The sequence below is a fragment of the Hippopotamus amphibius genome, chromosome 16 (genome assembly GCF_030028045.1).
Source record: "Hippopotamus amphibius kiboko isolate mHipAmp2 chromosome 16, mHipAmp2.hap2, whole genome shotgun sequence".
NCBI classification, from domain to species: Eukaryota; Metazoa; Chordata; class Mammalia; order Artiodactyla; family Hippopotamidae; genus Hippopotamus; species Hippopotamus amphibius.
Window position 1 is genome coordinate 30,331,347 of NC_080201.1, and position 27,150 is coordinate 30,358,496.

Sequence of the window (27,150 nt, forward strand, 5' to 3'; positions counted from 1 at the left end):
CTTCTGGTGTATGTCTTGCTTTTGTTTAAACCCGTTTGAGTGGGATGTTTATCAGTTACAGCTGAAAGAATCCTGACATATAGAAATTGGTACCAGGAGTGGAATCTCTTCACTCAAAATATGGACTGACAATGGGGAGATAGTTCTCCAAAGGAAAATTGAAAAAGACAAAACCACCATTGCCCTCTGCACTAGATGAGGAACCTGGCCTCAGAAAGGGAAGTGACTTGGGCTGTGGCTCCACTTCACCCTGAGGAAGTCCAAGGGCCTATCTGTTTGCTGGTGGGGGTCAGGGGGAGGATTTTCCTGGGACCCGAGACCAGTTGGTCAAGCCCTGAATGGCTGAGAGGCAGATGGAGATGGTGAAGGACTTATCTTTACTGATCAACTGCTCACAGCAGACTGGAGGCATGATGAGAATCTGACTCTGGGCCCTGGAACAGCTGGATAACTTCCAAGGTATCCACTGTAGGATCTCAGAATCTTCCAACCCTACCAGAGAGATGTAGACTTCAGCTACCCACCTAGCCTTGCTGAGCTTACATACTCATCTCAGAATGGGAAGATTAATCCCTACCCCATAGGATTGAAGTAACAATTAAGTAAAATAACGCAGGTGTAGTGTTCATAGAAAAGCACTCAAGAAATGGCACCTTTTATGTATGATGTTGTGGAGCAGCTGAATTTTCTCAGTATAACAGAGAACCTTAGTAGCAATCTATTACAGCCATGATATAAGCTGCCCCAGCTTTGGGGTCTTCAAGTGGAGGCTGGCAGACCCTTGTGGCTCTATAGCATAGAAGGCAGTCTCTCCAGAGGCCTCAAGGACCTGAGCCATTGGACAGGCCACAGGAGAAAAGAGGACTCTACCAAGGTCACCTCCAGAGAGACCTGTCCACTCCTCATCCCCTTCCCCACCAGCCCCACGGTGAGAGGCCTGAATTAAGTCTATCAGAGCCAGAAAGGGCCTCTGAAATAACCCCAGGCCTTAAATTTCTGTTCTGTAGCAGGTCCAGAATTTCTATATAGGAGGGGATTAAGGCTGCACAATCTGCTGGGAAGGAGGGGTAAGGAGCTCACCCATTCATAGAAACTGTGTTTAGAAAGCACACCCATTTCTCCCCTAGCTGTGTTTACTTAGAGGGTTTGGGGGGAGGTGGAGGGTGGTGTTGCTGATGGAGATAACTCGGCTTCCAGCTAAAGCTTCTTCTCTAGGTCATCTTTGGCCTTGACTCGGGGTTACCCAATATCTATGGTACCCTTGAAAAATCACTATTCTCCAAGCCTTAGTTTCCTTATCAATAAAAGTCGACTAATAAAGAGTCTCCCTTCTTTAGGGTGCTGTAAAGCTTAAATGAAATGATGCATGTAAAGTGCCTGGCACATAGTAAGCATTCTATTAATGGAAGGGGTATTACTGTTGTTTACTGTTATTAGTATCAGAATTGGTGGTGTGGTCAATGACGAAACGGAGACTCAAGAAGGAAGGAAAGCTTGAACAAGGCCCTGCAGTTAAATAACAGAAATGCTGCTGTTCCAGGGCTCTTTCCACGGGACAGAGGGACTCCAGCTCACCCACCCTGAGAGTGTTTTGCTGCTTATGTTGGCAGCTGTGACCTGTCTAGCAGATGTCACCTGTGCCCTGCAGGGAGCAGAGATTTAGGCTTTCTAAGTTTCCTCTTCTGGCTGGGGCTGGGGCTGGGAGCCTTCTCAAGGCTCTGCTAAAATAGTCAGCAAACATGGCCACTCAATCGGTGTCTTTATTCATACCCACTGATTTTTCCCACGGGGAAACTGTTGAAGGGAGAGGAGGGGAGGGCTGGGCAGGGAGCCAGGGGCTTGGCTTTCCTCCATCCAGTGAAGGAAGTGACAGAGTAGGGACATACTAAATAGAGTGACCAAGGGGACCATCACTACGTGGGCTGAGATGCATCATGCAGTGACTTCAGACAACCTGAGTCCTTCTGTCAGGAAATGCAATTTCAACGTGGAAAAATAAAAAAGATCATAAGGACAGAACAAAGTGCATACAAAGCAAACTGTTAATGTAGGGACAGTTCTAAGGCAGCCAGCAGTGAGAAGGCCAGGTGTCTGGGGTGGCCACCGGGCCATGCCCCTCTCCCACTGCCCCATGCCAGGCCAGGCTGTCGGGCCACCAGTGCCCTCTTGAGACAGTCTCTGTTGGCTCCAAGGGTGCTGTAAGCCACAGATGGTTGTGGAAGGAGAAGAGCCTGAAATGTGGCAGCACCAGGGCAGCCCAAGGCAGGGCTGGATTGAGAATATCAGAGCATCTCTTTGGGGGTGGCTCTGGAGGGCTGGGGAGATGTGGAGGGGGAGGGGTACCTGGGAGGGGTACAATCAGCACCTTTCCTTGAGCACAGGGCAGAGCCACTCTGTGGTTTCTTAAATTACCAGGTGGGGGTGAGAATGCTGATTAACTAGAGCTGAGGGCTGCCAGGCCCATCCGGGTCCTTCCCTGGTGCTCAGGGCCCGGTGTGCAGAAGGTGATGGAGAGACAGGCCCTGGGGGAGGCAGAGCCAGCTCAGCAGCCCAGCCAGTCGGATTTGATGCTTCCAAACTTCACGCTCTTCAGACTTTGGTTCTCCAACTTCAGGTAATATGCACCCTTGAAGAAGTAGCTGTGACCTGGGATGAGAAAGAGAAGAGGCTGTGACCAACCCGTCCTCAGACACTGTGGCACAGGGAAAGTTCCTGAGGGCTTTACAAGTCTGCCTGCCATAGGGAAGAAGCTTTTAAATCACAGGAGACCCCTCTGAGGCTGGAAGAAGGGAAATGGCTGTGGAATTATGCTCTCTGAGTCCCTGTTTCTTCATCTTGAAGATGTGGATAAAAATATCACTTCTTAGGGCTTATGGTAATGATTAAATTAGATGATATGTGCTATTATTAATATAAATAACAGTACTGTGCTAAGCACAAGCACCAAACTAAGCACTTTCCATTTCCAGAGGTGGTAAACCAGGAGACTGCTAGCCTCATCAGGCCCACAGATGGATTTTATTTAGTTCACACAAGTTTTTTGTTTGTTTTGTTTTGAGTAAGTTGCCAACAGATAAACATCTGGAAATTTCATATGAAAATACAGCTTTCTTACTTCCTTTTAAGAGTTAGAATATCTAATAACCCTGATCCCCTTTTCTTGCAAGCCAGAGATCATCAGAAGCCAAGAAGCCACTGTCCCCTGAAAACAAGCCATGTGCTCTCTGGTACTCCACAGACCCCACCACTCCCTACTGTCTGCCTTGCCTGCTTCACTCATTAATGCCACCAGTTTGGCCCCTATGGGCTTTGGAATTTCTTACTCCTGACATATATGATCTCATTTACTTCCTTTCAAGCCTCACATATAGAAGGTACTCAACAGATGTTTATTTCTGAAGATAATCCTTAGCCTCACACCTGATTGTACCCTGCTTTTTCTTGAACATGTAAGACCCTTAGTGCCTAAAGGTCAGGGCCATGTGCTTATTAGCATATGATAGGAGCTCGAAAACATCTTTGTGAAATTTAATTGAAATCTCCTCTAAAAAGCCAAACTGGACTCATTTCCAGGGCCCTAGGGACCTCCTAGAAGCCTCCTCAGGAATATGGTTTCCAAACTCCAAATTCTATCCCTCGCTGGTTTGGTGGTTTTATTTAGCAAGGGACCAGGGACAAATTGAGCTGATGGGATATCTTTGCCACCTCAGCAGCAGGACCTAACAAAGCTTGTCCTGTCTCAAATGGAGCAATCCTTCTGCTAATGGCAGGCGGTCACAAGGCCTCCTGCAGAACCCAAAAGGGCCTGGACCAAACCCCAGAATGAATCCAGGGCACTGAGCCCAGGTTTCTCGCCCCTGGCAGGCCTCCCGCCCTCCCTGCTCCCTGGCTCCAGGCTCTGCAGCTGTGAGGGGCCTTTCTGGGTCTTACTGCCTGGAGCCAGCTGAGTGAGCAGGGGTCAGGGGTCTGGATGCCTTCCCAGCACTGGGCTGAAGGGGCTGGTTTGTTTTCCTGGGGCACTGCATGCCTTCCTACACAATGAGGGAGTGTGTGCTTGTGAGGGGTGGGGCCTTGGCTGGGGGTGGGGAGTCCTAGAAAGCAGAATGAGGCCTGGGCAGCTCACCCCCGCCCTGCAGGTCCACCACTGCGTCCAGGTTATCGGGGATGGCGTTCCAGGCGTCTGCGATGAGCTTGGGGAAGCCAGGATCCATTTTCTTCTTCACCTCATTGTATCTGCAAGGAAAGGGCCATGGTGAACCAGTGGGCCTCCCTAAAGGCCAGGCCTTCCCCAACCTGATGGGAGGGGCCGGCTGATGGCTCCTGGGTGAGCCTGGGAAGCCAGACCTAGCCCATCAGGGAGGCCGCTGACTGGCACTGAGGGGCAAGGAGTCAGACCCGGGTAAATACTAATTCTGCTACTCACTAATTAGGTGACTTTGGACAGTCCTGTAAAAGCAATCTTGTGATTACTGCTAATGTTAATATACTTTCTCAGTCAATCTTTATGACAACCCTATGACAGTTACTACCATAGTACCCATTTTACAGACCAGATGCTTAATAAGGGCACCCAGTTTCCAAGTGGGAGTCCAACCCAGGCATCTGGCTCCAGGGGGGCAAGTTGCTCTCTGAGCCTCAGTCTGACCATCTGTAAGATGGATTATATTTAATTTAATCTATTTAACTAACATATACACGAAATGGAATAACACGTGCTAGGTGCCTATCCCAGTATCTGGTACTGGGTAGGTATCTGGGAAATGTTAGTTCCCTTACAAACTTTGATTCCTGCTGCAGTACAAAGAGCACTGGTCTGGGAGCCCAGAGACAGGGTCCTGCCCCATCACTGCCCTTCACTGCTCAGCTTGGACAAATGCTGCTTCTTCATCTGTCAAGTGGAGTTAACAGTCCACATCCTGGGCAATGATCTCAACTGGGACAGCGAGGTTACTGTACAAGGCAGTGCGTGAGCCCAAGCCCTGTTAGTCACAGGGCAACCTCCTGCCACCTCTGTCCCAATGGCTGTTCTCAGGGCAAGTCGTTATCCCGGGCTCTGCCTTTAATTTGCGTAAATACCTTGAGTATGAGTTGGCACATTCTTCTTTCTGACTAGTAATATCTCTTTTTAATTTTGGGGGAGAACTTTTTAAAGGCTGGGGTCATTTTGATTCCATTGCTTCTCCACTTATACTCACTCAATCTATTTATTATTCTGTAAATATTTAATGAGCTCCCACTATGTTGCTGTGGATATCATAATAAACAAGATAAAGTCCTGCCCTCATGGTGCTCAGTTTCTAGGTGGATCTGTGTTTGAATGCCATCCAGGTGACAGCCAAGCACCAGCCACACAGCTGACTCTCTTCTTCCCCACAGTCAGCCTGACCACCTCCACCCCAGATGCCCAAAACTGCTTCCCCTATAAGTCCCCTTCTACAGGGTTCCTCCCCCTCTGCCCACCACCCTCAGAACTGCCAGAAAAGCCTTCCTTAATCCTGGGTCCATTATGAGACTTCTTGCAAAACCTAACATGCTTCCTCATGACCTGGGGTACCAAGGCCAAGTTTCCCAACTCAAAACTCCAGCATCCCATCCACATCACATCCATGACCCCTTCAACTACATTCTCTAGAGTGGCAATGACTCAGAGCTATGTGTCCTTGAACTTGCCCTCATTTCCTTTTTCACTCTGCCTGCGGAAGACAGGGATGGCAGGAATCAACCCCATTTGATGGATGATGAAACTGAGGCTCAGAGAAATGAATCAGTTTGCTTCCAAGTTCTTTTCCTCCTGGCAGAATACAGCATGGAGGCATTGGAAGATGTTGGCTCTGAATGAGACCACATCTCTTCACATTCCTCTGTCCCCAGAGCCTCCTCCTTCAATGTTTTCTGCTAGCTGGTACACTCTTTTGAAAGGTTTCTTTGTGACCGCCTGAACTTCTCCTCTCTGGCTGCAGAATTGCAGTGTAGAGCAGGTGATAAGAGACACTTGTTTCCAAGCTTTTTCAAAGGTTTATCCTTGAGGCACTTCAGCCTCAGTTTCTACATGTGGAAAATGGAGCAAATAATAGCATCTACCTTAAACGAGAAATACAGGTGAAATGCACAGCCCTGGGATGTGGTACAGGGCCTGTCACGAGAGCCATCACTATTTCATTTGTATGTGTTTATGTTTTTTCCCTTCATGATATTGTAAGCTCAACAAGGCAGAGAGTGACTATTTCTTGACCACTGTTTTCCAGCACCTAGGTAAGTGCATGGTACATAGTGAATATATTTTTGTGAGCTTAGTGGAAGCTTCTAGAAGTAAGAGCTCAGCACTCCCTGGCATGAACCAGGGGTTGTCCAAGCTGGAAGCAGCTACTTGTCCTCTGTCATTCTGGAGCTCTCCCCTTCTCCAGCAAGGAGGCCTGGGCCTCTTCACATTCTGCACTAGGACCACCATCTCGAGCTCATTAACTACCTCTCCTGGGAAAAAGATCTGTCTCCTTTGGAAACCCCACCCCGATCCTCCAATAGATGTTTCAGTTCTGCTGCTTTTAAGGAAGATTCACAGAACTTCCTCTGTACAGCAGGCTGTCCATCCCAGATCCGGGCTTTGGGAGGTGGGCTTGTTGCAGAAAAGGACTGGGAAGCAGGTAACTCTGCCCCAAACCCAGCAAGGTACCACTACAGCCTGTGCATCAGTGTGTGTGTGTGTGTGTGTGTGTGTGTGCGCGCGCGCGCGTGTATGTGTGTGTGTGCGTACGTGTGTGTGTGTGTGCGTGCGCGCACGTGTGTGCGTGCATGCGTGTGTGCAAACATACATACACATACACTCATGATGACACATGGACACGTCTGTTCCCATATGTTTACATTCAGTGTGTGCTTGTAAAGTCACGGTGTGATGATAAATGTTCTTTCAACACCATGATTCAAAGACACTAGGGTTCGATGATTCTAAGATTCACGGCTCTGTGAGGCTGGGCCTCTCACTGTGCGTGATTCTAAGATTTGGAGATCTGGAGTGCCTGCCATGCTGATATGCCCTTCCACAGTACGTGCCGGTGCCTCGAAGTGTTCCGGAGCCTGTGGGCAGAGTGCCTGCCCCATGGTTTCCTGACTGACTCTTTCCTTTCTTGAGGCTTGAGATATCAGTCAGCTTAAGTTGCTCAGTATCTTAGCAATATGTCTGGAATTCCACCCTGACACAGCAGCCTGGGACACAAACAGCTTCTGAATGCAGGGCAGCTGGGGGCGGGCAATGGGGAGGATGGGGGAGGATGGGGGAGGAGAGAGGCCTTGGGAGGGAAGCAGGATTGTTCCAGGGGTGGCAGACAAAGGTCCAGATGCAGCCACAGGAGGAAACGTGGGGATGCTAGGAGGGAAGGAGGAACACCACCCCTTCCCCACTGACCCAGTGACCCTGAGGGTACAGTGCAGGGGGCCCAGGGTTAGAAGACAGAAGAAGCAGTTATAATCCTATAATCTGTGGCCAACATACTTGCCTATAAATAACAGACAAGTTAGTCAATTTCTTAGGACCTCATTTTTCTCATCTAGGAAATGTGAAGATGTATAATCAAACTCCTGAAGTCCGGGCTGCCTCTCACTACCCTTTCTTGGATATCGGGCTCCCTGACCCTCAGCCCTGACTGTGGCCTCTCGGAATCAGACCCTTCCATTTAGATGAGCTGGAGATGAGCAGACAGCTACCTGCTTCCAAACTGCTAGCCTGTGCCCACAGCCACTGGGCCTGTGGCAGATGGGCCAGAGGGTGCCCCTGCTTCCAGTGAGGCCAGATTTGGATGCTGGCTCCAATAGGCGCCCGTCTCAGTTTTCATCCTGTGTTTGCCCTCTACCATCCCTGCCTCCACCAGCCCCATCTTTTGGGACCCCACTCTCTCAGGTACAGTGTAGAAAAGTGAAGGATGTTCTCTGGGAGCCAGAATTCCAGGGTTCAAATCCCAGCCTGCCACTACTTGGCTGTGTGACTTTAAGCTAGATAACCTCTCTGAACCCATTTCCTCACCTGTAAAATAATGATAATAATGCCCACCCCATAAAGCCTTTGGAATGGTGTCTGGCACATAGTGTCAGAGTAGCAGCTATTATCTTTATTTTTATTACCCCTTTCTTCAGTGAGTCACCCTAAAATATGGGGCTTGAGACCCAGACCAGACAGACATGGGCCTAATCAAAGACTTCTGAGAAGGGAAAGGAGGGTCTAACCAGAATTGTACCAGTAATGTGCCCAAGAATGGTTCACACTTTGGTGACTTTTCAGAGGGCCCATAGTCCAGGCAGATTAGAGACCAGAGAGGGGTCATCCATGGCCCACCAGCCTTCAAACCTGACCAAGGAGGCTCAAAGCCAGTGTCTTCTCTCTGTCCATGCAGCCGGCGTGCTGCTCTCCTTCGCACCACCCTCCCTTACCTCCAGAACTTGTCTCCAGCGAAGATGTATGTCTTCTTGTTCTTGCTCCAGTTAAAGGCAGCATCCACTTTTTGGACATCAGGGGGAAGCCCCAGGCTGGTCAGTGGCTTGGGGTAGCCTCGCTCCAGGGTGCTGGCTGAATAGATCCAGTATTCATTCCCTGGGGTGGAAGAAGAGGGTGTGTTGGTGGCAGGCACTGGAGGCTGTTCCTCCCACCATCTACCTGCTGGGGACCCCCTTTCTCAACAGGTACATGAGTTCTGCTCACTTTCAGATTCAGTGTCCAGAATCAGGGACCACACATAAGGTTTTACAAATTGGTTATGGAAGGTCCCTGGCAAGGAAGGCAAGTGCGAGTGAGTCCTACCCTGGCTTCACTCACCAAGCTGGAGATTCTAAGTGCCACACCTGTTGTGAAGAGGCACCTTTTTCTAATTTGCACAAAGGTCCCCTGTGAGCCAGCAGCTGCCCTGATCACGCTGGGATGGAGAAGCTGGGAGGCCGGCTGGTGGAACATGCACTCACAGTGCTGTCTGAGCCTCCAGTGCCCTCAGGAAGCCATCCCTGTGCCCCCACCTCAGCCCCCCTCCCCCACCACAGCCCCCCTCCCCCACCACAGCCCCCCTCCCCCACCACAGCCCTTCCTGTGCTCCCTCATAACAGCCTGATTTTCTGTCTCCCCCACTAGCTCATGAGCTCCCTGAGAGCAGGGGCTGCATGTCTGGCACACAGTAGGTGCTTGAATAAAGATTAAATGAGCAGGGTTTCCCAAATGTTATCCATATGACCCTACCTTGATGATTTTTATAAAGACCCCTTGTACTATTACTTAACTCTTGACTTATTTTGCTTTCAAGGAATTAATTTTGAAGTCTGTAGATACAAATGTAAATATTAAAAACAAAAAATTGGTGTTTAAAAAATTCTAACTAAAATTGTTAGGAATTTTAGGAAGGAAAATTTCCTAATTTTAAAATCAGGAAGGCATTAAAGACACCAGCACTGAAGTGTCATTTCCCCTCTGGAAAAACAATCAGAAGGATTGAAAAAGAATTAAAGGGTTATTGAAACGTTCGTTCTGTGGGCCGATGCTAGTTGATGCTTGGTGTCTGAACCAATCTCCCAGATGATGGCTGAAAGAGTGGATCCTTAAAGGGGAGGGAGCACCCACCAGTGCACAGGAATGCCCATGCAGCGCCCCCTGGAGCCAACGGCCAGGCAGCTCCCCTCCCACACACCTGCAAAGAACACAGCCTTCTCCTCCTGTGGGGCCTCGTACACAGCATCAATCTTTTCCGGGAGCTCAGGCCAGAATGTGGCCACCAGCAGGGGCCCCATGGGCTTGTCACGTGGTGTCACTGTTCGCCAAATGAACCTGAGCGGGGGAAGGGGACACAGGAAACCACATCTCAAGTCACTCTGCAGCTGTTAACCACACATGCCTCCCAAGCCCACTCAGAAACATCCCAGGATGCTTCCCTGGGAGGGGGGAGAAGGTAAGATCAAAGGAAGGGTGGAGAAGAACTAGAGAACGGGCAGAAGCCCCTCTGCAAGATGCCAGAGCAGAGAAGCCACCTCTTTGTTCACCCTCCTGCTCCCTCCTCCAGGAAGCCTTCCCTAACTACCTCTGTCCTTTACTGTGTTCTCTCTCTTCTGAGCCTCTCATAATCATCAACACTGAGTGCCCAGAACAGCAGTTTGTTTGGTTTTCTAAGTGTCTTATCTTTCCTGCCAGATTAGAAGCCAATTGAGGCAGGGGCTGATGGCACTCAGAATCATTTCCTGAACTGAAATGATGGATTCATGCACTTAGGCAGGATTAATAAAGAAGCATCATGGGACTTCCCTGGTGGTGCAGTGGTTAAGAATCCGTCTGCCAATGCTAGGGGACACGGGTTCGATCCCTGGTCCGGGAAGATTCCACATGCCGTGGAACAACTAAGCCCTTGCACTACAACTACTGAGCCTGTGCTCTAGAGCCCATGAGTCACAACTACTGAGCCCACGTGCCACACCTACTGAAGCCTTTGCACCTAGAGCCCATGCTCCACAACATGAGAAGCCTGAGCACCGCAATGAAGAGTAGCCCCCGCTCTCCACAACTAGAGAAAGCCCATGTGCAACAACGAAGACCCAATGTAGTCAAAAAATCTTTTTTTTTAAAAAAAGCATCACTTATTGAGGGCCTACTAAGTGCCAAGCACTTTATGTGGCTTGTAAAATGTCAACCTCACAATATTATACGATAATATGCACTCTTGGTGTTCTACCCAGCATCTATTATCTTATTTCCCTACCATCCTTCCTCACAAAATTCCCATATTTATGGTCCCTCCTTTCCCACTCATTCCCATTCTGATGAGTTTAAGCTACCGGTTCTCAAAGTGTGATCTCCAGACCAACACCTGGAACTCATCAGAAATGCAAATTATCGGGTCCCACTTAGGACCCATGAATCAGACTCTCTGGGCTTGGGGCCCAGTAATCTTTCTTAAGAAGCCTTCCAGATGATTCTGATGCATGCCAAAGTTTGAGAACCACTGATCTAAGCCTATCAGAGCTTACCATTCCCTGGCAAATGTTATCGATTCAGCAGTGGCCATGTGTCCTATGTTGGCATGATAAGATTGAACACATAAACTTGTATTTCACATCTGGAGGTCTCTCTCTCTCTCTCTCTCTTCTGCTGGATGCGGGCAAGGAAGTTTATAGCCTCAATTGTCACTGGCAGCCATCGTGTGATCCTGAGGGACCCAGCCTTAGGAGGAAGTCAGTGCCAAGGACAGCAGTGGACAAAGACATCATTGAGTCAGTGATCCTCTTTCTGCCCCTGGAGGCAGCCCTACCCCTGGACTTTGTACCACATGGGAGTAATTTCTTTCCATTGTTTAAGCTGGTTTCAGCTGGGATTCTCTGTTACTTGCAGCCAAAACATCCTGATACAGGAAAGTATCACAGTCCTTATTTGGCAAATGATGCTCAGAGCGGTAATGGAACTACCAGGATTTAAATTCAGGTCTGACTCCAAAGTCTGAGTTTAATTGCTGCCTTTCTTGCCCCCCACAAATGCCTAGCACCAATTTCTGCATATGGTCAGTGCTTAAATATTTACTGATTAATTCAAGGAGCCCATTAAACGCTCATCAACTTCCTTTCGAAAGAAAGTGTGATGTGTCAGACCAGGGATGGCTCCAACCTGGGCCTAGGCTGCACCCTCTCCTAACTCTGTACTCAGATCCACACGTGTGGTCAGGGCTTCCTTAGGGAGAAGTGCTCCAGACCAAGAGTGGTGCTGGGGTGTGGGGCTCCCAGACTCACCTCTTCCCCATCCCTGTAATGGGGGCTGCAGGACAGCACTGACATCTGTTGTTACATGTTCTGGTCTGGGCATTCGTAGCCTGATGGACCTGACTCCTCATTGCATTTTGGGTCTCATCTCTCTCTGTATTCTTGCCATCTCTCTCCCTACTGGCATCTGCCCTCCCAGCACCTGGCCCAGGGCCTGGAGCAGAGGAGCCCCTTCACAAGAGTTTTTGTAGCATCTTCAGCCTCACCAGGCTCTCCCGGTATAAGCCAGGAACTTTCGTATCTCTATGGCTTTGTTCTTGCAGTTCTTTTATCTCAGACACACTCTCACGCTGCTAGCCCCAACGTGTCCGTCCTCATCTGCTTCTCTTTTAACGTTTCTGCTTGAGGGCTGCTTCACCTGCAGAGCTCTCCCTTGACTTTGCAGTCACATCTCCTTCATCCGGCCATGTCAGTCCCCTATGCCTCTGTTTCCTACACCAGACTAGGGGTGCTCAAACTTTAATGTGTGTCAGAATCATTGGGGAATTTTTTTCTTTTTTTGGCCACGCTGCGCAGCTTGTGGGATCTTAGTTACCCAACCAGGGATTGAACTTGGCCCTCAACAGTGAAAGCACAGAGTCCTGACCATTGGACCGCCAGGGAATTCCCATGGGGAAATCTTCTTAAATGCAGATGCCTGGGACCCATTCCCAGAGATTCCAGCCAGAGGGCCCGAGGGGGAGGGCAGAAACTTTGAACCCTCACACTCTAGGTGTTTTTTGTGGGGGAGATCCATTGACCTCTTTTTGAGGACACTGATTCAGGCATTAAGCAGCCCCTCTATCTCTAGCACAAAGCCTCCCACCCCCAGCTCCCAAAGCCTAGCAGAGGACTTGGCACAGTAGATGCCAACTAATTATTTGTTGATAATAACAGCTAGTGTGATTGCACATGCTTTGTGTCAGGCATTGTTCTAAGCATTAAGCTCATCTAATCCTTACAACGGCCCTATGAGATGGGTTGGAATATTAGTCCCATTTTAGAGATGAGGAAATTGAGGTTAAAAAGAAGATACACAATTAACTTGCCTCTGGTTAATAGCAGGTCCCGGATTCTAACACAGGCAAACTGGCTCCAGAACCATTCTCTCAACTATTATGCTCTATGGATGGGGAGATGGATGGATGATGAATGACTTGATGATGGATATGGATAGTGCATGATGCATGGACAGATAATGGATGGATGGGTGGATAGTGGATGATAGATGCATGATGGATAGGTAGATGAATGGATGAATGGATGAATGGACGGATAAATGATGGATAGATGATGGCTGGACCCTTTAATGCAGTCCTAGATTCTGCCTGCCTCTAGGACAGTTGGATTGAGTGGGAACTTTTATTTGTCACTTGAAGGACACCACCTCTCTGTACCCTGTGGTCACTTGTTCCCCATACATAGAATATTTGAGGTCAAGGCCATTCCAGGAGAAGGCCTGTGGAAGACTGGATTATTGTTCCCAATTCTTCCCTCCATCCCTATTTTATTTTATTATTTTATTTTATTTTATTTTTTGTTTTTAAGATTTTTTTCGATGTGGACCATTTTTTAAAGTCTTTATTGAATTTGTTACAATATTGCATCTGTCTTATGTTTTGGTTTTTTGGCTGCGAGGCATGTAGGATCCTAGTTCCGCGACCAGGGATCGAACCTATACCCCCTGCATTGGAAGGTGAAGTCTTAAACACTTGACCTCCAGGGAAGTCCCCCCTCATCTCTATTTTAGAAGTATACATCCATATTGTGTCATTTGACTGTGCAGTACCACCCCCTAGAGTAGGTATTGGGCTTGGCCATGTGATTTGCTTCAGCCAGTGGAATATTCTCAAGCATACTGAGAGTAGAGGCTTCAAATGTGCTTGTGTGGTTTGATTTGACCTCTTGAGCTCCTGCCATCTGCCATGAGTAGCCACTAACACCAGGAGAATGAGCGAATGCAGAGCATACCTGAACCCAAACTGCAGCCTGAAGCCAAGATACCTAGTAGACCCACAGACTAAGAGAGGGCACAAGAAATGCCTGGTATGGTGACCTATCTGACACGCAGCAAAAATGGTCTCATACAGACCATTCTGTGAAGCCCCAGTAGGGTCCTTGAGCAAGAGATGGGGGCATGAGAATAATGGAGAAGGGGCAGAGGGCAAGGAGGACAAGAAGCAAGCTCCCGCACTCACCGGTCCTTGAAGAAGAAGATCTCCCCACGGATCTGAGAGATGCCATCAAAGACAATGTCCTGTTTGCAGATCTCGGGAGTGATGGGGCCCAGTGTGGGGGTGGGGCCGGTGCCAATGTCAATGTCAGGGGAGGCCCCTGGGGGAGGACACCTGACCTCAGACTCTCCTCAACCCCAGGGGTTCTCCCCTGCAGGCTGAGCCCCCAGGCCGGCCCACCCAACCTGCTAAGGGTCAGAAGAAATAGTATTCTCGTCTCAGTGTCAGCCCAGGGAAGACGGGGGTTTGGGGGTGGGGGACGAGGCCTGGACTTGGAGAAAGGAAACTGAACAGAAACCAGAACCCTGTGGCCCTTAATCTTTTATAAATCCTCTTCCCTGACATCCCCTGAAGCAGTCCTCTCTACATCCCTAAGAGGTAGGCATCACTATTACCATTTTACAGAAGAGGAAACTGAGGCCCAGAAAGGTTGTATATAACTCGCCCAGGGATTTAAACCCCAAAGCTCATGTTCATGAGCCCACAAGAGAGTCAGAGCGGTCGGGGGGATACTCGTGTGTCCAGCACTGGGGGGGTGGTGGCACTTCCTTCACTCCTTAGGATAACCAGCCACAGTTTGGAGATGAAGAAACTGAGTGCAGGGAGGTAAAGACCAGCTCCATCTCTTGCAACCTGGTGAGTAGCAGAGGCAGCACTCGAACCTGGAGCCTCTCACTCTACTGCCGCTCTTTCCCAAGTTCAATGTTCCCCACACTTCATCACTCCAGAACCACTTTCACGATTTTGGTTTTGTCCAGGTACCACCAATAGTATTATATCATTTATCTTTTTTTTTAAAAAATGGAGTTACTTTGTAAACTCTGGCCTCATTATAAGCATTGATATAAATAAATCCCTGGTTTCAGGTACTAGTTGTATGGATTCTGTTACACACTGAAATAGAAGAATCGTTAGGAAAACGAGAAGCTTGCACCCGTGTATCACTAAAGTCATTCCACTGCTGGGAAACTCTACCCTGGGGTTAGCTAATTCTCCTGGATTCTAAACCTCACTTGGATGCGTACACCTGGTTGACCTTGGGCCAGAGGGTTACCTTTCTCAGACCTCAGTTGACCCACCTAGAAAATGGAGAGCCCATTCCTGCCCCGCCTACCCCAGAGCGTGGCTCTGGAGAGCCAAAAGGGCTGCAAACACTGGCGTTATTTGGAAAGGAAAGGGCTGTCCGAGGGCTCCCTTGGAGAGTTGCTCTGGCACCCCCAGAGCAGGTTAGCACTGCTGCGCTTGTCTCCTGCAGTCCTGGACCTGGCTGGTTCCACCCCCCGAGCCTCCATCCCCAGTGGCATGACCTCCCCAGACCCCTGCCCTGGGAACCCCTGTTGAGGTTTACCATAGAGCTCTTGAATGCCCTTGATGTCATCATGGGACAGGCGGAAGTTCTTGGTGTAGGTGTAAATGGGCGCCATCAAGGCTCCAGGGTCCTCTGAGTGCTCCAGGCCCATTGCATGGCCAAACTCATGGGCTGCCACCAGGAACAGGCTGTACCCTGAGGGCCGCAGGGAGGAGAGGGGCGACAGAAGGACAGGGAGAGAGATGAGACAGAAGTCAGGCCTGGGCCTGGTGATGCTGGACATGAGGACATCCCCATGGTGGGGCTCAGGGCATGGAAGTGGCATGCATTGATTTTCCCTTCTTCCAAGAAGTCTGGGGTGAAGAGACCATGCCTATTGCTTTCAAGTAGAGTTGACCATAGTCCCTTGTCCCTTTTCAGGGGGCTGCACACATGCTATAAAGGAGAGCAGACAGCATCAGCAAATCCTTTACTTAGAGTCCCATTTGTTAAAAATCCTGTTTCCTGGCTCTGTTTTCTCTATAAAGACCAAGGGCAAAACCTGCTCTGTAGGGTCTCCAAAGAGGTTACCCCAGGGTTCACCATTTCTGCTCCAAGAGAAGCAGTAAAGAGATTCTCACTTGGAGTGGTTACCCAGGCTCAAGCCAGACAGTGGGCAGACCCTACTGTCACACTCTGTTGTGTGTTGAATTGTGTCTGCCAAAGTACCTGTGACAGTGACCTTATTTGGAAATAGCGTCTTTGCGGATAAATTTAAGATGTAAGTTAAAAGGAAGCCATACTGTGGTAGGGTTAATCCAGTGTGACCCACGTCCTCATAAGAAGATACATAGAGATGAACATAAATGACCAAACAACAACAGAGGCGGAGATTGGACTGACACGGCCTCCAGAGGGGACGTGGCCTTACCCACACCTTGATTTTCTAGATGATTCCAGAAGTGCAAGAGAATAAATTTCTGTTGTTTTAAGCCACCTGGTTGGCGGTACTCTGTTTTGGCAGCCCTAGGACACTAGTACACTCCCTGGAGCACCATGCCTGCTCTGCAGCCTTAAACCACGCCAGCAGGTGGAGAGCCCCACCTTTAGGCAGAGGCTGGCGCAGAGCAGGCAAAGTCAGGATATGTCTTAGCATGGCAATTGGCGGAGGATAAGAAAAACTCCTTTGGTCAGCCTCTGTTAGTTGGCATTCTCCAAGTTCCACCTCATTGAGAATAAAAATGAAGAAAAGTAACTTAAAGAGAGGTTGACCTAATTCTGGCTGGCCCAGGACCAGCACTCTCACCCGGCCATCTGGGGCCTTGAACCCAACAACACTGGGCCCTGCAGCCTAAGAGTGGGCACAGTGTCCCCAAGGATCCTGGTCATTGCAGTGACCACACAGTATGGTCATGGCCTGTCTCCTGGTCTCTCTCTCTCTCCAGCCTGTGAGTCCTGGAGGGCAGAGAGCTGTCCCAGGCAGCTGTATTTTCAGCACCCAGCACTGACAAGGACCCCTCCATTTACAACCTGGCAAAGAATGGTGCCCACGGGGCAGAGGGCTGTGGGGGCTTGCCTGTGCTGCATGGAGGGTAGGGAGAGCAAGGACGGGGCACCTCCTATTTTCCTCTCTCCTGCCCACGCAGCTCCCTGAAGGCAGCTCTCGCTGGAGTGAGAATGCCTTGCAGGAGAATCATCTCTCTGAGGCAGGGTTCCCTGTGCCCAGCACTGAGACATTTTGGGGTGTCACAGTCCCTCCTGGAGGGGTACAGAGGTGGGAAGGAAAAGCCGCACCTCCTCGGGAAAGCTGGTTCCCACCCGGGAATCGGGTACTGGGATGGATGGGGTCTTATCTCGGAGGCCATGTCTCTGCCCAGAGAAGCGGGGCCCAAGCAGGGACCCCGTCTCCACCAGGAAAGGGCAGCATCTCTGCCGAGTGGGCGGGTCTGCTGGGGTCCGTCTCTACCAGGGTAGGTGGGCATCTAGGGGGCAGTGTCTGTGGCTGAGGTGGGCGGGGACTCTGGAAGATTTCTAGCCAGGATGTGGGCAGGGCGGCGTGTGTGGCCCAATGGCCAGGGCTCCTACCTTGGTCGGGGCAGAAGCCCCACTTGCGGTCATCGTCGTAGTTGGCCGTGGTCGCACACCACAACTTCCCATCACTGCGGCCGGCGCTGGTGCAGCTCTCATGCTTGTTGCCCAGGAAGGTGAAGGGGAAGACACAGGGGGCACCTTCCGAGTTCCCGCCCACAGTGGACATGGCTGTGGGGTCAGGGACATGGGTCAGTGGGCAGGGAGGCCACCACCAGGGAGCAGTGACATGACACGGACATTAACAAACCGGGCTTACTGAGTGCTCGCTCAGTGCAGGGCGGACGGATGGGGCCACGGGCGCCAGGGGCAAAGGGGGCTGGGCAGAGCTGAGGGTGCCAACACACTGCCGAGACCCAGAGCTCCATCACACATGGTAAATATCTGTGTGTGACGCATGTTTACGGAGGGACTTGGTAAATATCTGTTGAAGGAAGGGATAAAGAAAGGAAGGGAGGGAGGGAGGAAGTCCTTATTGAAAAACAGAGACCAAAAGAGATACAGACTAAGACAAAGGCAGGGGATAGAGACTCTGAGATCAGAGAGAGGAAGAGACAGGTGCCAGGGAGGCTGAGACCGTGGGGGTCCTGGGTGGGCCTGACGTCAGGCACCACCAACCGATTCGGCTGAGCTGGCTGCTGGTGCCCAGCGTCTGTCCTGATCTTGGTGTCCGAGCTGGACCAGCTGCTAAGCATCCTGATTAGCACCCTTATCCCGGGGAAAGGGGGCGGGGACAGGGCTCCGGTGGGTTTGCTATCAAAGGACAGGCAGGGACGTGACACCCACCGGTCTCGGGGCAGAAGCCGTACTTCTTGTCTCGGTCGTAGTCCTCAGTGGTGCCGCACCAGCGGTAGCCGTCGGTACGGCCCTCCGTGGTGCAGCTGTCGTAGGATGTGCCCTGGAAGCGGAACGGGAACTTGCAGGGCTGTCCGTCGGCGTTGCCACCCATGGTGAACAGGGCTGGGGTGGAGGAGAGAGGGGGAGGGTGCGAATGTGAGGGAGACCATCCACCTGCCCACCTGAGCGTCCGCTGGGCACCTGCAGGTGGCTGCCCACCTGCTCACAGAGTTGGTAAAATATTAAAAATATTAAAAAACATCTATACTGGTTGGTAAATTGCTGCTTCTCTGAGTTCCCAGGGGGTAACTACCCCTGCCTCCCTGGCCAACCCCATCCTTCCCCTGGGACATTATGGACTGCCCTCCTCCACCCCAGCAATAAAATAGTTACCACCTGGCACATCAAGGGGCCTCCAGATCCCTGCCCCAGCCCCAGGATCACTGTCCACTCTGCCTGGTCGATGCCCGCATCCCTGTGGATTGCTGAATATACCATCCATGGTGGGCAGGATGGCAAGAGTCTCTCTATTTGATAGGTTGGGAAACCGAGGTTTGGAGAAAGCTGGTTCCAGAAGGGCGCATGGTCACATAAAGGGAAAAACTGGATAAGGGCTGTAACTGAAAACCACAAAACACACTAATCTCAGTCTCTCTCTTCCTCACTCTGTCATACACGCTTGCGCACACAGAGAGAGCTTCACCTCCTTTCAACCCCAGGCCCCTTCCTGGATGCTGCGGTCCCTGCAGGAGGGAGAGGAGGAGAGGAGAAGGAGGGCAGGAGGGGGAGGTGGTGTTTTGGGGAACCTTTTAACACACACCCCAGGCTCCCACTCTGACCTCCCCAAGACATGCCATGACTGGAGAGTTCAGGGGAGATGGTGGGATTGAGCCTGAGCTCGTCTGCCTTGGGCTCTTCCCCTGCTCCCCCGTCCCCTCATCCACCCCAAAGTTACAAAATGGTGTGTCTTTGGATTTGCCAACTAGCAAAACCACAAGTGCGTAACAAGGACCATCTGTGCACGACGGCGCCAGAGGTGACCTCACCAGCCCCCGTTAACTCCACCACGGCCAGAATCGAGCCCAGTCCCTGGCCCCCCCATCGCAGGTCTCAGGGCCCCATACCCTTTCCACTCCCCTCTCCCCCACCAAGTGACCGTCTCCTGCCATGCCAGAAACGAGGGGATTACATGGAGAAGGCAACACTGAAGCCGGATACCTTGGTGGCCTTGAAGTGGGAACGGCAAAGTGTTAACCTCGATGGAGGCCAGTCTCTGCCTCTGGCCTCCCATCAGCTGCATTTCTACCACCCAGGAAGCCCCCATCTCCTCTCAGATCCTGCCCCCAAAGGGATGGAGAGAAGCAGACACTGACTCAGCAGTCAGGAGGGGCTGAGTAACTAGAACCACTGCCCCAAGACCCAAACACGTGCATGTCGTGCGTACTTGCATCTGGCTCAAAACCAAGTAAACGGCTAATGTCCAGGGCAGGGAAAAACCCTTCCCGGACTTATGAATTCCAGCTGTTTCTAATTCTATTATCAAGACATTCTGTTCTAAACACAAGGGTTGACACATGGGAGGGTTAATGCCACCCAAATCCCTACTGGGAAATGCAAGATACATTAAATATTTTTGGTTTTAAATAGTTCTGACTTATTAATGGTCAATGCCTTGAACTCTTACTTAATACAAAATACTGCGTGAGCTTTGGTACCAAAAGCGTAAACAGGAACACAGTTAATTAGCTCTTTGTTTCTTTCCTGGCGTGGCTGGTGCTTAGGGTTCAGTCACAATAAAGTCAGAGAGATTCACAAACATATAAAATTACAGCCAAGGAGATAGAGGCATCTATAATCAAGGGGTCTTTATGGGATAGTGAAGAAAAACGTATTTTAAAAGGTTTTGGACTTTCTCCCATTTTCCCCAAATTTTCTCAGCTTTCGATCTCTAGAATCATTGAACATAGTGACTTGATAGGGTATGAAGTAATGTATGTTGTCCTTTTATGATTTTTGATTATGAAGTGTGTCAAGGATAGATGAAAAAGGATTGACTGTATATGTCAATACCCTCCCTTTTAAAAAACTTTTTCCTCTACATTGCTTCAAAATACCGGAAGCTTATGTCTCAGGCATTGACAAACACACACACACAAATAGTGAGTCAAACCTAATGCTTTTGCCAAGACACAGAGATGCAGCCTCAAGCAAAGACAGATGGAGACCAAGAAAGGCAGATGGAATAGCTCCCAGACACAGACACAGGTACACACACACACACACACACACACTCAGAGAGTCTGCATCAGAACCAGAAGAGATGGCTGAAATTCCCCAGGTCAGCATCCCCAAGCCAGGTTGGGGTCCCCAGGCCAGGCTGGATACCAGCTTTGGTGTCTGAGTCTTGCCTTGCAATCTCTCTGCTAGGCTTCTGATCCATCCCCCAGCCTCTCCTCATGCCCTTGACCCTCCAATCCTGCTGGAGGGTAGAGACTGGTTCTCAAGAGACCCACTGTGCATTTTAATCATTCTAAGTTCATTCTAATGCATGTTAGAAAAAAATAATTAGCACATCAAACCGGTGAGTTAAAAGATATTATTACTAATGGTGAAACAAAGAAAAAAAAGGAATTGATTTAATGAAAGTATTATGTAAATAATGGAACAGATGAGAGGGGCACAGTGATGGCTCAACTTGGGATGCGGGGCCTAAAGGAAATTGAGGGGACACTGGTTGATTGGCAGTGCCAGGCCTGGGGAGTGTGGAGGTCAGGAGTGTGGAGGCCTGGGGCCAGGAGGACACTCACCTTCATGGGGGCAGAAGCCGTACTTGCCGTCCTTGTCGAAGTTGTAAGAGGTGGAACACCAGAGGAAGCCGTCACTGCGGCCCGTGTCCGTGCAGCTGGTGTACTCCTTGCCGTTGAACAGGAAGGGGAACTTGCAGTACTCCCCGTCAGCATTCCCATATTTCACGCGGACCACTAGGGGCCACACAGGGTGGAGGGTGAGCCTCTCCAGGGCTTTCTTTGGAGACCAGGACTCTGACTCACCGGGGTGTGTGACCTCCCTCCCCCTCCCATCTGAGGAGCTAGAGGGGTCCGCAGTCGCCAGGGAAGCCACAGTCCTTGTTGCTAGGTGACAGGGAGGCATGCAGAGGATCGGCGAGGAGGCTTGGGCATGCGGATGGTCACTTTCTTACCTTGCCCTTCTCCCAGGGTCCACAGCTCGTCGTCGTCAAAGTGGGAGTCTCCCCCAACGCCAGGGCCCGGGGCAAAGGCGTGAGCCAGAAGCCCGTCTTTGCCGTCAAAAGGGTACCCATCTCCGTGCTCTGAAACACACTGGATCTCAGCTTCTAGCTGCCCTGGCTGGGCACTGAAACCCAGCCACGTTCCATTCGTGGCTGGGGCCCTTAGCCTACTTAATATCTGTCCTCTTCCCCTGTCCTGTTGGGTTATCGGGAACGGGGGACACAGAGCCAGTGGAGTGTTGCTGACTTGAATGTCACCATCCTATGGTCTACACAGACCCCAGAATCTCTCCCACCAGCCTTCACTGTCTACACTACTGCCAATGACGCTACAGCTACCCACACACCTACACTGCCACACCAGTCTCCTCATCACTCACCCTCTTTGTCTATACCAACCACCCCCATGTCCACACTGTTCTCTTAGCCATATCACCTCCCTTCAAGTCATACTATCCCCAGTGGCCACAACACTAACCCTTATAAGCACTTTGCCACCCCGGGCCATACCATCTACCCACGTGCTGTCCTGTCTCCTGTGCCTGTGCCATTACCCTCATGACATGTCATCACCATGTCTACACTGCCTACCTTCGTGTCTACACTACTGCCAGTATTCCCACCCCAGCCTGCATGGAGCCTAGGATCCCGGTTTCCACTCCACCTACTCTCACGTCTACATTGGCCCACTGTATCTGACCCACTCTCACATCTAGAGTTCCTGAGTGTCTACAAGTGTCACCCAATAGAACTTCCTGCCACAATGGGAATGTTCTTTGTCCCACTTAATAGCCTCATGTGGCTACTGAGCACTTGAAATCTGACTAGTGTGATGGAGAAACTGAATTTTAAATTTTATTTAATTTTAACTAATTTAAAAGTAAGTTGCCCTGTGCATCCAGGGGCTACCATATTGGACAGCGTGGGGAGGCCATTGGCTTTCAGGTTCATATTGCCTCCAGGGAGTCAGGTCATTGACTTCCCATCAATGCGGCTGTCCAGTGTCTGCTCCCATCTACGCCACTCCAGTGTCTGCATCTTCTGCCCTCCTAGCTAAGCTGGAAAGGGGACTCCGCTGTGCCTCTCTAATGTCCAGGTTGCCCCCTTGTCTCGGCACTGACCCCCCTGCTGGCCCCGCTTCTGCCTACCCCAGCGGCCGAAGTTGATCATGATGTCAGCCTCTCCGTCGTGGATCCGAGAAAACCGCAGTGGGGTCACGTCACTCCACACTCGGAAGGCACGAGCAAAGGCATCATCCACTGTCTCGGGGTCCAGATCAGGGGTGTAGCCAATGATCCTAGGGGAGGCAGAAACGCATGTGAGTGTGTATGGGTGTGCAAAGAAGGTGTGTGTGCCTGTGTGCAAGGGTGTGTGTGCGCAACTGTGGGTGTGCAAGGGTGGGCACGTGTGCACAGGTGTGCGAGTGTGTGTGTCCGTGTGAGGGGTGTGAGTCTGTGTGCACGAGTGTGTGCCTGTGAGTGTGGATACAAATGCAGGCATATGTGCGTGCATGTTGAGTAGGGCTCCCTGGGAGAAGAGCCCGCCCAGAGCAGCTTGCGGTCCCGTGGAGCCTCAGATCTAACCATAGCTTCAGGCCCTGTCTCAGGAGTCTCTTCCCTCCCTCTGGCCCAGGGAAGAGGAGGATGGGGGAGTAAACAGTGCGTTACAGGACACAGCACACAGATCTCATCCTTGGAGTCCAGCGTGAGCTGTACAGAACAAAGCTCTCAGCCCAACTGACAACCAATTAGAACAACTCTATAACATGACATAAAACCCAATTAGCAACCAATCATCAAGCTCCCTTTACCCACCCCGATGACCTCATCCCATAATAATAGTGACCAGCATTTATCACACTCTTGCTACAAGTTGGACACTGAAAACCCTTTGTATGTGTGATCCAGTTCCCAACTGACTCATAAGTAAGGCTTTGCTTTAACCCCTTTTTGTAGATTGGAAAGCCAAGGCTTAGAGCACTGAAAAGGAAGAAGTCCAATGCCACAAAGCCAGTAAGTATCAGATTCAAGTCCTGGTCTATCTGACTCCAGGTCCTAAGAACTTTGCATGCAAATGCCTTAAGATGCCAAGTCCTCCCAAGATACCTGCTGGGTCCCTGGAGGGGAGAGAAGGCAACGCCCAATGAGATGCAGTGTCCCTCGGCCCAGGGCCCTACCTCCCACAGCCCTGCCCTGGCACCTGTAGGTGATCTGGTTCTTGTCCCACTTGGGCTTGCGCGGGAAGAAGTTGTAGTTGGCCACGTCGGGGTTGCCGCAGCGTGGCTTCCGCATGGTCTCAATGGTACTCTGGTCCAGTTCACCTGTCTGAGGCAGCCCGAAGAACTTCTGCATCTTCTTCAGTGTGTCCTTCAGCACAAACAGGTTACAGCTCTCCTTGGGGCAGCCGTAGAAGGTGTTCAGGTATTGCTGGAAGAAATAAGCACCCCGGCACAATCAGCCACGTTAGGATGGCATAGTATTGATAAAAGGAGTCAGGGACCCAAGGGCACTGGGTGGAGTCCCAGGTTCCCAAACCAGCTCTGTCGCCCACTAGCCGAGTGACATAAAAGCTGTAGAGAGCATGACTTGGGAGCACATGTTGGGAGCTTACTGTATGCCCAGGCACTGGTGTCAGCATGTGTTAGCTCATTTAATGTTCTCAGCAAATCTCTCATGTAGACATTATGACTATCTCCATCATACAGAGGAGGAAACTAAAGCACAGAGAGGTTAAGAAACTTGCCTAAGATCACACAGCTCACAAATGGCAGAACTGAATTTGGACACAAGCAATCTGGCTCCAGAGCCCAGGCTTAGAACTGTACCTCTCTACCACCCCCTCTTTACCTCCATCATCTCTTTTAATCCACCAAACTGCTGATGACATAGGGATTCTTTCCCTCTCTTTACTTTAAGGAGATTCAAGGGCTATGTGCCTGGGCTCCAGCAACAGACAGACCTGGGTTTAAATCCTGGATCTGCCATTTCCTAAAGGAAAACAGTCCTGTCCTTCAGGGACTGTGCAGCCAGCTCTGCCCAAAAGGAGGCCAAAACCACACAAGCCCCTGTAGGGAGGCAGGGACCAATCAGCTCATTTATTTCTTCAACAAATACTTTTTGACACCTACCAGGTGCCAAGCCCGGTGCTGGTGTTGAGAGTAAAGTGGGGAGCATGACAGACATTTCTAGTCTCTAGGGTTCAGATCCCAGTGTGGGGAGGCTGATGGACCACAAATAAGTGAAAAAGTAAATACGTGGTAGGAATGGTGGGAGGAGCCAGGAGATCTTATCACTGGGGCCCTAACCTTGTTTGGGAGGGTAGTTAGGAAAGGGGAACTAAAAGGTGCAACAACAACAACAATATAATGACTAACACTTAGCATCGAGTGCCTACCATGTCCCAGGTACCCTTCGAAGTGTCTAAGATTACCTCTGCTTTAACCTCAAGGCAGGTACCATTACCCTCAGTTTGCAGAAGAAGCTGAGAGAGAGAAGTCACTTGCCCAAGATTTACTAGTGTACCCCCCCTGGTTGGAAGCCAGGCAGTTTAAGTTCAAAGGCTGACTCAAGCCCCCCACTGCATTGCCTCTGAGCAACATGGACTTCCAGAGGCTGTAGAAGGTGTGGGGACACAGGTAGCTTTCTCAGTGCTCCAAAGCTCCACCTTCACCCTCAACCACAGCCCCATCATTTTTCAGATCAGCTCCAGATCCTTGAGAATAACAGCCCCCTAAAAATGTAAGGTCTCCTAACCCATTTGTCCAGGGAAGTCAGAGACCTAGATGCTGGAGCCTTAAGGGGCAGGGGTGGTGTCACATCCTGACAAGGGGTTCCCCAGGTGACTAGAGGGCATGAGGACCCAGTCCTGGGCAATTTGGGGACCATGCTGAAGGCAGTGGGGGCCTTCTAAGGTGATTGAAGCAGTAACGGGGCAGATGTCTTGTGCGCTGGAAGGAACATCTTGAGGGGTCCTCAGCCCGAGGCGCTACAGGGTGAGGGGGAGTGCCCTTCAGCTGCCTCCATCCCTGCTTGTGCAACGTTGTGGCCACGATGTCCCTCGGGCCAGGCGCGCGCGCGCGCTCGCAAAACAACATCTGAGCCGCAGCTCGGAGCCCCGCCAGGAGGGAGGGCTCCCTGGCCGCTCTCCGACCCGAGCCGGGCTCAGTCCGCCTCCGCCCCACGCGCCGGGGCCCTCGTGCCGCCCCTCCCTCCGCCCTGCCGGCCAGTCTCTCCTTCTGTCCGCCGACCCCTTTGGAGGAATTCGGCGAAACTTTCTGAGGTCCAGCCCTTGACCTTCCTTGAGCAACTTGCTCATTGAGCCCTTGGAAAAAGATGCGCTGTCCGCTTCCCTTCTGCCCCAAATACTTGCCAAAAGGCCCCCTCGAGCTGTTTGTCCAAGGCCCCTCTCCAGATGTGTGCCAAAGGTTCCCAGACGTTTGCCAAAGTTCCGCTTTGCCCAGAGCTCCCATCCTCACGTGTGCAAAATTTTATCCAAATTGTGTGCGAAAGGATCCTCTTCCCTAAGTCCCACAGGGGTTTAAAGGATCCTCCACCGTTTGCAAAAGAGCCGCCTGCAGGCTTTTTGCCAAAGGCCTACCAGGTCGCTGGCTAAAGGCCTTGTTAGCCAGCTCCCCCAGATGTGTCCAAGAGTTGTTTACAGAGCCGCCCCCCCTTTGCCAAATCCCGGATACTAGACAATGTCCTTGTTATTTGCAAAAGGGGCCCATTCCAGCGGTTTCCCAAAGCACCCCCCCCTCCCCCGTCCCCGCCACCGCTGGTGGCTCTCCCCCCCATGTCCGGAAAGTTGCCAACTTGTTTACCAAAAGCCTTCTCCTCTTACCACAGCTCCCCCACCCCTCCTTCTGCGGGCCAAAGACCACCCCAAGCTGTTTACTGAAGCCCCTCCCCCACGCTGTGTGCCCACCGTGGGGGTGGGGGGAGGGGTGGTCCTTCCTCCACCTCCGAAGTTTGTCTAAACTTGGCTGGATGAGGCTAGCTTCGGAACTCACCACAGCCAACTCTTTGTCCGTTTTGGGGGCGACATCTCCAGGAAACTTGATGATGGGCGATGGCGCGGCGGCGGCGCGGCCCAACAGGCAGCCCAGGACGCACAGCGCCCGCAGGGGGCCGGCGAGCGCGCCCCGAGCCCCTCGCGCCTGGGTCATTGCGCTCCCGGGCCCCGCGCGTCGCCCGGGGGTGGCTGGCTCGGTGCGTGTGGCCGCGTCGCTGCCTGGCTGGCGCCTGCTCCCCCGCGCGGCGCTGCGCTCCGAGGGGCTGTTCCACTAGGTCTTCTCGGCTTTGCCCCGCTCAGCGACGCATGGTCCGGCCCCCAGCCCGCGCCGCCGCCGCCGCCGCCCGCTCTCGCCGGTCCTGGCAAAGCCTTTGTATGTTTAAAGCTCCAGATGCGGAGCCTCCAGCCACCGCCGGAGGAAGTCTGGATGCAGCGGAAACAAGGGAGGGCAGCCGCCAGATGTGGCCGGCTGGGCTGGGAGGGCGCTGGCAGTGCGGCGGAGGGTGGAGGGGGGCGCTCAGCCCCGCCCCTCTCCGCCCCATTCCCCCTCTCGCCCTCCTCCTCTTTTTCTCCTTTCTTTTCCTTTCTCCGCCTCTTCTCCTCTTAGCCAGCTGCTTTGGGCCTCTGAGAGAACCATCAGTGCGCGACCTCCCAACCTCTACGCCCCAATCCGGGTGCAAAACCTAAGGACCTCCTGT

The 27,150-nt window shown here is 51.5% G+C and overlaps 1 protein-coding gene across 1 annotated transcript; it reads right to left on the minus strand.

The window, feature by feature from the left end:
• Window positions 1-1,742: 1,742 nt before the first annotated feature.
• On the minus strand, window positions 1,743-26,929 carry MMP2 (matrix metallopeptidase 2). The gene is made up of 13 exons (XM_057712008.1): window positions 26,451-26,929; window positions 23,642-23,868; window positions 22,591-22,739; window positions 21,395-21,523; window positions 21,003-21,176; window positions 18,145-18,318; window positions 17,356-17,529; window positions 15,331-15,486; window positions 13,947-14,082; window positions 9,660-9,796; window positions 8,422-8,581; window positions 4,124-4,233; window positions 1,743-2,646 (listed from the first exon to the last, which is right to left on the minus strand). The coding sequence occupies exons 1-13, from the start codon at window positions 26,604-26,606 to the stop codon at window positions 2,543-2,545; spliced, it is 1,986 nt and encodes a 661-aa protein (XP_057567991.1). The 5' UTR covers window positions 26,607-26,929; the 3' UTR covers window positions 1,743-2,542.
• Between the last annotated feature and the right edge of the window lie 221 nt (window positions 26,930-27,150).

Bases quoted from the DNA above. Each gene is read 5' to 3' on its own strand.
- MMP2 (XM_057712008.1), bottom strand. From the start codon at position 26,606: ATGACCCAGGCGCGAGGGGCTCGGGGCGCGCTCGCCGGCCCCCTGCGG. The intron at 15,487-17,355 runs GTAGGAGCCCTG...TGCGGCCCTCAG, and splicing joins GGGCTTCTGCCCCGACCAAG to GGTACAGCCTGTTCCTGGTG. The intron at 4,234-8,421 runs GTAAGGGAGGGT...CTTTCCTTGCAG, and splicing joins GCTGGAGACAAGTTCTGGAG to ATACAATGAGGTGAAGAAGA.